Source organism: Phascolarctos cinereus, unplaced genomic scaffold (assembly GCF_003287225.1).
Source record: "Phascolarctos cinereus isolate Bilbo 61053 unplaced genomic scaffold, phaCin_HiC Scaffold_5;HRSCAF=322, whole genome shotgun sequence".
Taxonomy (NCBI): domain Eukaryota; kingdom Metazoa; phylum Chordata; class Mammalia; order Diprotodontia; family Phascolarctidae; genus Phascolarctos; species Phascolarctos cinereus.
In genome coordinates, this window is record NW_027555958.1 from 346,768,583 (window position 1) to 346,783,297 (window position 14,715).

The 14,715-nt window shown below is 34.3% G+C and overlaps 1 protein-coding gene across 1 annotated transcript in view; it reads right to left on the reverse strand.

Annotated features, from left to right (window-relative positions):
* CEP170 (centrosomal protein 170) overlaps window positions 1-14,715 on the reverse strand; it is a 182,595-nt gene that overhangs the window by 48,946 nt on the left and 118,934 nt on the right. The window contains 2 exon segments of the mRNA XM_078156262.1: window positions 559-685; window positions 4,440-4,589. Of these exon segments, the coding sequence (XP_078012388.1) occupies window positions 559-685; window positions 4,440-4,589 (277 nt within the window).

A 14,715-nucleotide genomic window follows, 5' to 3' on the forward strand; every position in this document is an offset into this window, starting at 1 on the left:
TTATGGTAGAGTGAGAAAAAAAGAAGTGGTTCTGGAGTCACAGGGCTTGTGTTAAAATTTAACCTTGGTGTGACCTTGGGCAAGTCATTCAAACTCCCTGTGCTCAGGTACCTCAGCTCTAAAATGAGGGGTTTGGGTTAGATGACCTCTGACGTTCCTTGTAGCTCTTGATCTAAGATCCTATCCAGTGTATTTGAATACAAATTTACAGGCATATGAAAATCACATAATGTTAGATTAAAAAAAACTCATTGTTTTTTTCCTTTCTGCAACGAACACTTTGGAAATAAACTTTACTTTAGAATTGCACTTATTCACAGCTTTGCATTAGTTTTAGATTCCTTTGCCAACTGATTAAGCAGTGATATTTCTCAGTGATTTAAGAAAATTCTATTTCATCATTCAGAGCTAGAATAAGGCTTTAATAATATTTTCACTAATATTCAAAATGAATTCACAAATTTGGTGCATCACAGAAATATATTAACATAAATCTAACTGATAAATAGTCTAGTTTTAACATTAAAAACTGTCATGCATGAAAATGATTTAAAATACCATTTTCTATAGGTGCAGATGCAGACAACTCCATCGTCCTGTCTTCCTGGTCATGTCTTGTATGATTAGCAGCTAAACTAGCCCACTGTGAAACCCATCTCTTGTTTCCAGATGAAGTGGTGCCTTCCTATAAAAAGAAAGTAAGTATATGATTCTTATTAAATCAATGAGCTTTGTTATCTGAAACTCAACTGTATCCACATATACATTTACATTGCTATAATTATGCTTTATAGTCTCCTAACAGTAATCACCTGAAACTAACAAAGTGATTTTAGTAATTGTTTTTTAGCTCCTCCCCACACCCCCTTGACTTCAGCATTTCCAAGATCTGTGGTTTCACTGGTGAGGGTAGAACCCTCCACCAATGCAGATTGCAACCCTTTAGCAAATAGTCCTTATGAGTTGCTGTATATGTGGGGGGGAAAAGCCATTACTTGATGATCAGGAATATGATTCTTTAAAACAACTGGTCCTGTACTTAAGAGTCTTCTGAGCTTGACAGATCATGGCAGAGCTTTGTGTTCTGTTGGCACAGCCTTCTAACCCAAAGTTACTCACCTTCATAACACAATGAAACCCTGGAATAAGACTTAGCATGTGGTAAGAACAAAACAAAACAAAACTGAATGATGACCTGAGTGTAAAGCCCAGGTCTTCTGAAATGTAGTACATTTTTATTTGTTATTTAAAATCCATATTATTCTTGAAGTATGAGCATTTACTTAAGTTTAAAACTTTCTGGGGCATTAGGTAGGCTCACTGGCACCTAGTGGCTGCATAATTAATGCTTCTTGAACTGAACTGAAACCAGTCTTGTCACACTGTCACAATCAATGCAAATAAGTTTGTGGACCCTTCCTAATTACCTTCTCTTGCCAAATGACCTTGTACTTATTTTGCATATACTCATAAATGTTCCAGTTGTCAGTAGAAAATAAGCTCCTAAGGGCAAGGGCTGTTTTATTTTTGTCTTTTCTATCCCCACTATCTAGCACAGTGTATGGTACACTGTAGGCACTAAATAATGCTTGTTGATTGATTGATGGAGGAATTCTGTATATTCCAGGCCTGGCTGGTTTCAGGGTCCCACAGGACATTTGGGTCTTGCAAATAAAAGGTGTTTAATGACTACTGAGTTGAGTAGACGAATGGAACAGTATTTAGGGAAACTGGAACTCATATTTCTGTCTGAGCAGCTCTGAATTAGGGACAAAACTGCCAATTCTCTAAAAAACTCTCCATAATCAGGTTATGTGTAAAACTCTTGGTGGACTTCAAGGGGTATAGGGTAGAAAAGGAGGCTGCATTTGGCCTAGGACAAGTCCTTCACATCTGACCCTCATATAAATGTGCTACTGGATCATCTTGTTACCCAATGTGACCTGAAATAAATGGAATTTAGCCCATAAGATGTCCTATCGTTCTAGAGGTCAATGGTCTATATTATTGTGTTTAATGCCAGGACAATAAGAAGAGGGAAAATATCCTTAATTTGAATGAAAAATACTATCAACTTAATATGACAGCCTAGAAGTCAATGCTGAATATATGAACTAGAATGCTGCCTGGACAATGTAAAGCTATAATTAAGACCTTATTTTGAAAAATTTATAAGTTACTTTATGTCTGTTTGTTGTACACCTATTTTCTTAAACGGTTTTATGCAAAACAGAAGACTTATGGAAGATATAAAGAAAAGGAATAAATGAAAGTAAAATGATGAAAATAATTTTGAACTGAAAACAAAACACTGAAAGAATACAAAAGTTTTTAAGGTATATATTTTAAAAAGTATAAACCAAGATTTCTATAAAATCACAATTTCTAGAGAAGCAGTTTAAACTCTGCCTTTTAATAAGATCTTATAGCCTTGAAAGCAGGTATATCACACTTCATGATGCCACTGAAAGTAAAAATACTGCCACTGAATATTTTGTCTACAAAAGGTATAAACAGAACTGGATGAAATATCTATTTAGCATCCTTCAATATATGCAAACACTCACTAAGCAATACTTAGATTCACTGGCTTGGGACATATCATTTAGTCGAACAAAAACCTTGTTATCTCTCAAATCACAGTGCTATAAGATTTTGTTATAGGTATCTTAGTACATAATCTTGAATGCTGAAGCCAGTTAGTTCCATGGAGCAACCATAAGTATACAGCTTTCTATCACAGTTGATCTATATGGCTCACTGGTTCACTTTTAACAGATGACAAGCAACCAATTCACTTGCTCTCAAAAAGCAGTTATTCAAAACAAAACAAAACAAAATAAAACAAAAAAGCAAACATCCATGCAACCCACCCCTAACCAAACAAGTTAAGAAGAGGAGAAAATAAATAAAAATATAATGGCTTCTTATAGACACTTTCAGAGAATGACACTGGCATGAGAAAAGTATTCTGATATAAAGATACTAATATCAATTTTCAGTCACAGGAGATACTTTGTCTGTAACATGTATAAGTGAATCTACTAGCCAAAATAGATGCGGAATCCTAGGATTTTATATACAATTTCAATCTAAGTATATCAACTGATCCATTTGAGTCTTTAATAACTTCTGAGGAACAGACATCCTATACAGTTGGATAATTTTTTCCTATATTTAACATTTTGAAATGTACATTATCATAGGACAGTATCAACGTCTTTTTTTCCAAGACGTCCTCTCTGACTTAAGCTTATAGGACTCTAAAACACCCTTGCTATGGGGATCTCTTTGTGTGTGTGTGTGTGTGTGTGTGTGTGTGTGTGTGTGTGTGTGTGAGAGAGAGAGAGAGAGAGAGAGAGAGAGAGAGAGAGAGAGAGAGAGACACACACACACACATACCTCACTAGTAAGCACTTGCTTTCTAGTTATTCTCATGATCAGAGAATTTACTGAATGAGAACTAGGAGAAAAAAAAAACCTCACAGATAATCATCTCCTAGAATCATTTCTTTACAGCTGGACTGGACCTAGAGGACATCAAGTTCAACTTCCTCATTTTACATATGAAGAACCTGAGGTCCAGAAAGGTTCAGTGATTTGCTCCAGGTCACAGAGGTAATGTCAGAGTTGGAAACGTTAACTCTGGTTCTCTGATTTTATCACTTGTGCTTATATCTATTAAAGATGAGGAAACAGGTTTAGAGAGGTCCAGTGACTTTCCAAGAGTCACAGAGTAGAGTCAAATGAGAACCTTGGATCTCCTAATCCCTAGTTCAGGACTCTTTGATCTATGCCACACTTTCTTATGTGCTTAAATCTGATCTTGCCAAGTAGATGGTCATTTACTAGATCATAGGGGCTCGGTTTTCTATTTGAAAAAAAAATTCCCTTAATACCTAGTGCCATGCTAAGCATAAATAGCAAACAAAAGAGCACTGCTGTGGAATGACCTAGGTTCACACTCCACTTCCCATACTTACTTAGCTGTGTGACCATGAGCAAGTCAGAATACCACTGAGCCTCATTTTTTCTCATCTGTTAAGTGGGGATAAAAATGCCTATAGTAACTAACTTCTCACAGGATTTCTGGGAGGATTAAATGAAATAATATGTGTAAAGTACTTTATAAACTTTAAAGATATCTAAAACCCCAGTTATTAGTAAGATTATTATGTGCTCAAAAATCTTTATTGAATTAACTTCATTTTTATCTGTAAAATAACTGGAAAAATATTGAACAGCTAAATTGCAAAATCTAAAACCCTCTCAATTATTTAAAGACTGCTTTTAGCTTGCACTAGAACCACAAATCTTGTGAAAACTAGATGTCTAAATGTGTTTTTACAAGAAATCACTCAAAATAATAATAAAATGTTTTTTTTGAAATACATGTTTTCACAGAGAGAAAGAGTTAATCATCAGGAACAGAATTCTACCTCAGAATCAAGAAATCCAGATGTAATCAGTGTTTTTTTTTCTTCTGTTACTACTGCAGCAGAATTCAGAGCCCAATCTTTTATTAAATCTTTCTGGTTTTCATTGATAACAGGCCTATTATAATCCTGACCGTCATCTACTCCAAAGACCTGTGAAATGAAACCAATTATTATAGAGATTAAAAAGGAATGCCTAAGCATGAGGTTATAGAATGGATGGCATCATTAACTGAATAAAGGCCACTTTTTAAATATACCAATCTAAAACAGAAAAATAAAACTAACAATCTGAATAAGAGTTACGTTTTTCAAATGAAAAGCTGTGTATTAAGTGCATGTCAGAAAATTCATTGGAAAAGATTAATTTGGTGAGGAACAAGGTATATCTAATCATAAAAATGAAAGTCTCTTCAAAACATTTCTCGACATTATCAGAAAAATAGACAATCTGATCAAAGAGTTATTTATTCTTTCCTTTCCCTCTCATTTATGACACAGTTAAATAAGATTATTACAAACATAAATACAAATTTTAATTCAATAAATCTCTCAAATTAAAAATTAAAACTTAATCAATATATAGTTTATTAATTTCTGTAAACTGTCACTGCCTTGAGTTAATTTTATCACTAACTCAATAATCTCAATCCTCAAAACTACTGAGTTTTCCTTACTATTAGACTAAGAGTCACTGCTTTCTACATTGTTGCCATTAAAGGGGAAGAAATTTTGCCTAGAACGTAGGGCCTGAGCTCTGATTGGAGAGGAAAGTACTCAAAAACCATCACCATTAGGAACAGTATTTTATAATATTTGATAGTAAATTGGTTTATGTCATAAGGAAGAGTATTATGAGTGGGTTATTAGGTCAAGAGAATGCTATGGATATAATAGCATATTTAGATTTCAGAAAAACATTTGATAATTCTTCCCATGATATTCTTGTAGATGAGATGGATAAATGTAGACTAAATGACTGAACAGTTTAAATGTTAGAAGTTGGAACTAGTTGACCATCTAGATCAAAAGAGTATTTATTAACTTATGTCAATGTGGAAGGAAGTCTTTTGGGAAATGCTGCTGTGCTCTTTGCTTGGCTCTGTTAAATCCAGAATTTATATCAACAAGCTGGATGAAAGCTGTAAGCTTATTGAGTTTGCATGTGACAAAAAGTCAGGAAAGTTAGCTGATACAGTGATAAGACTCAGTACCACCCCTCCCCCCCAAAAAATAATTTCTACTAATCAGAATGATAGGTAGAAGCCAACAAAACGAAATTTGATAAGAGAGCCACACAATGTCCTACAAACTGGTTAAAAAAAATCAGTTGCACAAGTACAAGGATGGAGAAATAGTGTTTTACTGAAAGCAGTCTAATGAATTATTTGCAAGTTCAAAATGAATAAACAGTGTGATGGACAAAGCAGCCAATATGATTTTAATTTCTACTAATCAAACTCTGATATTTAGAACAAAGAGGGCACACTATACTCTGGACCACAGAATTCTTCCCTGGTTAGTACACATATTGGAGTCCTCATTTTGGAAGAGAAACTGAAAAACTGGGGCTTCTCTAGGAAGCAACTAGAAAATTAGGGAAACTCAAAACCTTGATATGTGAGGATCAAATAAAATTACTAGAGATAGTCTGGAAAAGAAATTATAAAGCTTATGAGAGCTGTCTTCAAATCATTAAAAGGTTTTTATGTAGAAGAAGAATAACATACGGTTTTTGTTTTGGTTTTTGGTTTTTTTTGGACAGAACTAAAACTAATGAGAAGTTTAAAGTGGGAGAGATTTTAACTAAAACAGGGTAAAATGTCCCGACAATTATTACTGTACAAAAATGGAATGGATTATCTCAAGGAGGGTAGTCCCTTTTCACTGAAGGTCTTCAAGCATAGGTTGGATGACTGGAAGTAGTTAGGGTTATTGTAGATAAGATTCATGATTTGAGTAAGAGTTGGCTTAGATTTAGCTGAAGCTCCTTCCATCTCTTTGTCTATAAATCAGATTATCTTTCAAAATTTTACAGCTGAGGAAACTGAGGATTAGTGAGACTAAGTAATTTGTCCAATGTCACAAAAATGAATTAATGGCAGAGCCAAAACTAGAAGCAAGATCTCCTATTCTGGAGGTCTACCTATTCTACTAAAATGCCTTTAATGTCACTATGACTCACATTCCCTATTCAACTCATCCTATGGTAGTAAAGTTTATTTTGTCTACTTCTTTCCTTGAAGAGTGGTGTGCAAACTCTAGGTTCCCATTCATTCTACTTTCTTTTCTGATTTTTAATTTAATTTAATTTTTATTTTTTATATTTACATAATTTATAAAATTTTATATAAAATTTTATAATTTATATAATTTAATTTTAAATTATTTTATTAAAATGATTAACTTTTCAATTTACTAGACAAAGGAGAATATAATATTTGAAACTGATAAAATCCAGGGTGTATAAAACATGGAATTGTTCAACAAACCCCAGTAGAACAGAAATAGAAGACAAAGAAGTTTTTAAGATATGGATCTATGAAACATATGAAACAGTAGGTTATGAACAAATCTACAAAATCTCTTATCCCATAAGCAGGATATGGCTAAAGTACAAAGAGCTTCAAAATAGCTTTTGATAATTTCAGGGATGATAGATCCACAACGGATGCTTTAAAGAAACCCTGTTTTAGGTGCATGCTCCTAAAGTAAAGTTGATATCTAGGAAGGCAATGCTTTCTTCCCAGATTTACCTCTTAATTAAAGCAGTAAAGTCAGTGCCTTTGATCCAGCAGGGTGATTTCTAAGTATGATAACAACAACTAACAACAACGAGCTAGCATTTCTAGAGTGCTTTATGCTTTGTGAAGTCTTTACAAATATCTCATTTGATCCTCACAAAAACCCTGGGAAGTAGTTGCTATTATTATCCCCATTTTACAGATGAGGAAACTAAGGCAGAAAGAGGTTAAGTGACTTTCCTAGGGGTCATACAGCTAGTAAGTGCCTGGGAAAGGCTTTGAACTCAGGTCTTCCTGACTCCAGGTACAGCCTATCATATCCACAATGCCACCCACTGAATTTGCTAATTACAGTTTAAAATGGTGCAATAATTAAAATATAAATTTAAGTGCAAGTATAAAACATAATTTTAAATTAATTACAACGTGAACTTCTTCAGAGTTTACATTGAGAAAACTTCCTGAGAACTTGCAAATGAGAAAAATTTATTTATATTTTAATTCTCCACAGGTTTAGCAAAGTTCTTGCACAAGTATAATCACTATGTGATCACAAATGTGTGTACTAGAGATAAATGAATATATACTGAATGAAGGAAATTAAATAAATTTTATGAAGCTTGTGCAATTACATGCTAAAAAGAAGGAAAGGTTGATTTAGGGATAACCAATGGACACTGTATGCCTCACTGCTTCTTTACAATATCAAGAGATTTAGGAAAGCTACCACAAACATACTGGGTGGTAAATATTCTCTCATTATACTACATACCTTTCTCTTCTACGGCAGTGAGCGCATGGGAGGAATGGACAAGAACTGCAAAGAATGGAAAGGTATGGATAGGTTGCAACTGGCATCATCAGAAAGAACATCCACACCAGTATGATCAAAGATGCATCTGAGAACAGATTTAGAGCTGGAAGGCACCTCAGATGTCATCTAGTGCAATCTCTTCCACTTATAGATGTTGGAAACTCAGAGAGGTTAAATGGTTTACTCAATGTAATACAAGTAATTATACAAGTCAGGACTTCTGACTCCATATTCAAGATACTTTCCACTGCCCTGTGCTAATATGTATTTAATCTGGTCACAATATAAAATACAGAATTTAATAGAATTGTCCATTTATACTACAAGACTAGGAAGCTGAAGGAAAACATGAGCTATGTTTCCATAAATAGTCTAAAAGGCAGTAATGCCCAAAAGAGCACTGAAGCTATACTAAGACTGGGTTCAAGTCTTGGCCTGGCCACCTTTAGCAAATCTAATTCTCAATTTCCTCATTTGTCAAATGGGAACAATAATGCAGGTACCACCTACCTACAACACATGGATGTTATGAAGATTATGTGAAATAATTTTTAACCAAAAAATGTCAAGTAATTATAAACTGGAATTATTGTAAAATATACTTACGGTGAAAATCATTTGAAGCCTATTCTTTTTATTTTAAAAAAACTAAAGACTATGACCGAATGGATCCATTTCCCCTATTCCACTACCTTCTGTGATCCTATTTCATTTTGTTCTTTTCTTTTAACAATCTCTGATCCATGTCTATGTGGAATGTCAGTCCACAACCCCTGGGAACCTCTAGAATTTTCAGGGATCTAGGCCTTAAGCTGAGTGAGTCCAGCTGAGCTGATCTAATATAAGGATACAAGCACTCAGGGTGACAGTAATGAAACGTAATATAACTGACAGCAAAGGAGACAAAAAAAAACCCAAAACAAAACCTAAAAGGCAGATGTAAGAACTCAAATGTCATAGCATTCAGGATACACTCACTATACAGGAGCACAGGCCTTTAGGTCCTGAGGGAATCATAGTACTAAAAGATAATATAAAAACTCACGCTCATAATGACACTAAATTATTAAGAAAATGTTAAATTACATTAGGTAAAGTCTAAGAAGCCAAAGAACCATGTAGTATTTTTAAAAGTTTTAGAACCAAAATGGTAAAAATTTAACAAAATTTGATGGTTAAACTCTCAGTTATAAAGAATGGCTCACTTTTCATCATCTTGCCTCCCCACCCCGAAGGCCCCCTTCTAGATAGCTTTGGGCTTATCATATTTTCTTTGAAGAAGGTATACAAAAATACATTCACACAAACATCAAGTCTATATTTAGCATTCCTTTTTACCATTAACTTATAATATCTATTCTTTGTAGACATTTTTACTAGACTTCATGATACAAATATGATGAGATATGAGATCAAGAAAGCATTTTACTGCTAAATCTGGACAAAGGAACTTTAGAACAATGTCGAAAACGCCCTCATTTTCCTATGAATAGTTCTGGGAGTCTGAGAAGATAATATTTGGAAAAATTACATTCCTAGAAATTGCTTTTAATAAGCAGAGTCTAGATATTTGCTAAATGATGAGTTTTAAATGTAGGAAAGCATAGTACTTTAAAGTACCATATCCTAAATTCAGTAGTTTGAGATTTTAAAATTCCATAAAACAAGATTATTTTCCCTACTAGATGTCCTCAAATTGTAACTCTTCAATGTATGCATATATGTACATATGTATACATACATGCATACTTATCATAAGGCATATAGGGATACCTCATATGATAAATACACATGTGTATACACACATATATCAGTTAACTGGACTATAACTATAAAAGAATAAATTGAGTTTTGAAGGGCTTTATCTGTTTGCATTTCAATTAAACTGTGAACTATTTTACAAAGTGTCTTAAAATACAGGAGAATTCATACCACCATTAAATTTAAATCAATTAAGAATATTAATACCATTATTATAAGGAGTAGACAAAAAAGTGAGAAACAATTGGCATATTCAGTTAAATATCATTATGGACTAAATGTAACAATATCCCCAACTGCTACCCCATAAAGAACAGGAAGTAGAATTCTAACATAAACAAAAGAGCATAGCTGCACATAAAAAGAATCAGGAAGTATCTACTGCATATGTTATCACGGACATTGGTCTCAGGAAACAACTGGCAACCTTGTAATCCTAAAAAGCATTAGGAAATGTATTTAACAAAAGATTTTTTTAGCAACCCTTTTCATTTAAATTTTTTTTGCTACCTTAAGACCCAATAATTCATTGCAAACTCATAGTATTATTAATATATTAAGTATTAAAGTGGTGAAATTTCAGTAAGAGGATCCTCAATACTTAATTAGATTTGTGTTCCAGTTCCATTTTTGGCCTTTACAAACTTGGGGATGGAAAATTATTAATCCTAGCTCTGAGACCTTGGAGATTCAGTAGAATTTTGGGGTTACAGGTTTGATGTGGGACATTTCTCTACTAGTGGACACAAAGGAGACTTCCCACAAGTTACATAAATCTGAGACTTGGATTTCTGAATCTGATGTCTAGTGATCTTCTAATAGCTAAAGGGCAAACTGTAGTTATGCCAAAACACACACGTACCACTCTTTCCCTCTACCCCCCTTCCCCCTACATTCATTTTTTAAAAAATTTTTGAGTTCTGAATTCTTTCCCTCCCTCAATCCCCCCCAACCCAAAGTTGAGAAGGCAAGCAATAATACCCATTATACATGTGAAGTTGTGCAAAACATTCCATATTAGTCACGTTGCAAAAAATAAGAAACAAAGCAAAAAAAAAAATTTTTAAAAAATGTTTCAACTGGCACTCAACACTTCATCAGTTGTCTCTTTGGAGGTATTTGTAATAAAGATACTTGACCTACAGTTTAACTTAGAATTTAGTCATTTTAATAAACAGATTCACCCTTAAAGGACCCAAGTAGTGGCAAATGCACACTTCCCTTTATTAAAGCGCTGCTGACCTAAATCTAAATGAAGATGACCAAGTCAGAAGGACCATAGGCAGATGTCATGATGGTTAGAAAAAAAAAAGGCATTTAACATTCAAAAATATCAAGTAAACTGTCCCAAATTCAATTCAAATTTAATGAGTGAATATTCACAGGTTCTTGTTTGGGAGGTAAAGGACTTGGCAGAGCTGGTTTTTTCATATCTAATGGCAATAAGAAATATCATTTAATGGGATATCAGGTTATTTTGTGTTTCAGATATCATGATTAACAATTTGCATGATAACCATTTGCAAAAAAAGGTGATGAAGATAATTCCAGCTTCTGTGCCATATGTGATAAAAGATTTCAAACTTGAGGAAAATATAGAGAGATGTGAACTATATGATGTTACAATTAGATGAAATGAGAACCAAAAAGTCTAGAAATAATGGGATTACAAGAAGAACCATTAATAGTTCCATGTTAACTTTACAAGGGATTTCCAGTAGAGTGCCCCCCAGTGTCTGTACTTGGTCCTAAACTGTTTTACATTTTTATCAATAAACTGGATTAAAGCATAGCAGGCAAAGATGGCCTTTTCTGATCCCCCAGTTGTTAATGTCCCTTTTACACCCTGTCAAAATAACTTTGTATATATTTTCTATTTACTTTTCTATGAATATTTTGTACCACTCCTCCGTCCCAAGTAGATGTAAGCCCCTCAGGGGAAGACATTTTCTCACTTTTATATTTGTAACCCCAGTATTTAGCCAAGTATTAGCACATACTAAACAGTTTATACAGGGATGCTGACTGACTGGATGATGGCATGCTCACTGAATTTTCAAATGACACAAAGCTGAGAGGATGGCTAATAGTTTTGCTAGGCTAGAATATTGGGCTTAGGTAGGATAAATATAAAATTTTATATCTGAGTTTAAAACTCTAATTCACAAGATGAGGGCAAGCAATGTAAGATTGTTTCTCCCCGAAAAATATCTGGGGGTTTTAGTAGAGTGCAAGCTCAATGTAAGACAATAAAGTGAATGCGATTTTAGGATACAGTAAGAGAGGCATAGCTTTGTACAACCTCAGGTGTGCCACATCTGGAATGTTTTTGTTTATGGGTGCTACTGCGTGGTGGAAGGACAGATATAAGCTGCAAAGTGTCCAGAAGTGATTGAGTTTATGATCGAGATTGTGAAAGGTCTTGAGTTCATACAGGAACTGGGGAAGTTAAAGATGGAGAAGGGAACAAATACTCAGCAGGGGAGGGTTTACAAGGCAGGAAATATTACAGAGGCGTTCAGGTATATGAAGGGCCGTCAGGTGGAACAGGGATTAAATTTGTTTTGTTTTGTGTCCAAAGGGCAGAAACAGCAACAACAAGTATAAGTTGTCAAGGAGAATTTAATTTTGATGTCAGGAAAAGTTTCCTAATAATTAGAAGCATCAAAAAGCAGCAGCTAGGTGATGCAGTAGACAGAACAATGGTCCTATAGTCAGGAAGACCTAAGTTCAAATCTTGTCTTAGATACTTAGCTGTATGACACTGGGCAAATCATTTAATCCCTCAGTTTCTTCATCTGTAAAATAGCACCTACCAATAACAACTTAACTCCTAAGGTGGTTGTAAAGCTAAAATGAGATATCTGTAACACACTTTGCAAACTTTATCATTTTAAATGGAAATGGTCTGCCTCAAGAGGGTGTAGGATTCCCTTCAATGGAAGTCCCCACTGCTGGGCTAGATGATTATTTAATGAGAGTATGTTTTAGATGTAATTCTTTCTGAAGTGTGCTTTGGAATGGTAATGTCTTTCTAACTGAAATTCTGATTTGGCTGGGCTATACAATAGCATAGTTAGGTGGATTTGAAACCAGTTGAAGGGCAGGACCCAATGAGTAATGAGGAACAGTTCTATATCAGATTGGTAGTTTGCTTTCAGGATCTACGCTTTTTGTTATTTTTTGTTTCTGGTAAAGAAATAGATAAAGGAATAGATGAAACAAAATTTTCAGATGATACAAAACAAGTAAAGAAAGCTAAAATTTTGGAGATCAGAGTCCTCAGGATCCAAAAAGATCCTGAAAGGCTAGAATGCTGGACCTGTCCAGCCAGGCACTGTCCTAAGCATTTTACAAATATCTCATTAAATCCGCACAACAACTCTGCCAGGCAGGCTCTGCTATCTTCATTTTATAGTTGAAGAAATGAAGCAAACAGAGGTTAGGTGACTTGCCCAAGTGTATGAGGCTGGATTTAAACTCAGGCCCTTCATGACTTCAGGCCCAGCATTCCATTCACCGGCTATCTAGCTGCTTCATATACAGATAGATAATACACTAGCTAAGAAGGTCATGGGTTAACACTAAAGCAAAGCCTTCAAAGAAAAATCTGAATAACCACTTTTTGGTATGTTATTAAGTAGAGTCTTATTTAGGGACAAGTTAAACTAGGTGGTCTCTGAATTCTTTTTCAATTCTGAGGCTTTGTAAATTTAAATGATGCTTACAGAATCAGGATCGTAGACAAACAGACTAAGCTAATTAGCTGGCATATGCAAGTCGAATTTACACTCATATGTAACCACAGAGTAATCGCTACTTACAACAGCATACTATATACACTAAAAAATTTTTCAAGAAAATATCAGTGTCTATAGAAACAAACTGCAGTTATTTAGGAGCTTAAAGTTTGGTGGTAATAATAATTTTTTAAACAAATAAATATTTTCATTCATTACATTGTTATGTATATAAGAGGTCTTCAATAAATACTTAAAATAATAGAATTTTAGAGCTGATAAGACCATTTGAGGTTAATGTAGTGAAATATCTTAATTTTACAACAGGAGAAACTGAGATTCAGGAAAGTTTAAGTGACTTATCTAAAGTCATATAGTTAGAAGCAAACCTGATAACTGAATTCAGCTTTCAGCTTTTCTGAGTGTTAATGGCTATTTCCTCTACACCATGTTCAAGCTTGAGAAACAGGGAGAAATTATTGACATCAAGACCCTCCCACTAAATGAATAAAGCTTACTGGAAATTAAATTTTAGTGATACTTGTGAAAATAAATCTAACACTACCTGCCTTGAAGTTTTAGCAGAAAAAAAACCCCTTTTTTGTTGTTCTATTTTGTTGAATATAAAAAAACCTAATATATGAGGGAGTAGAAACATTAGTACAGAGAAGTATGCGGTGAGAAAAATAGTACTTCACAAACCCCACTTTTTAGCAAATTAAGAGATTCTCTTATTTGAAAAGTAAGACTCACATTACCCTCCCTTTTAGATAAGTACTAAAATGAGTCTAAAAATAAAGTTAGAAATATTCATCCATGTTTTACATTGAAGAGGCCTAAATTATTTTACCAAGACAATAAAACATAGACCTACAATGAGATCTCCTGTATGCATGAGATAAAAACAAAATGCTTCCCCAATGTGTAACTTCAGAATGCAATTGCTGTTCAAGGAATGGTAGAAGCAAACATATTATAGATTTTCCATGTTATGGTGAGAGAAAGCAGTACGCATGCTTGTGGGAAATATTAACATCTGAACACTTGAAAATGCCTTTAGAGAAATGGGGCAGCATCTAGGAAAAAGCACTATATTAGCATCTTTTTGAAATCTGCCCTACAAAATGTGCTTGGCTTCTATTTCAAAGTTGTGGGGGCAGCTAGGTGGTGCAGTGGATAGAGGGCCGGCCCTGAAGTCAGGAGGACCTGAGTTCAAATCC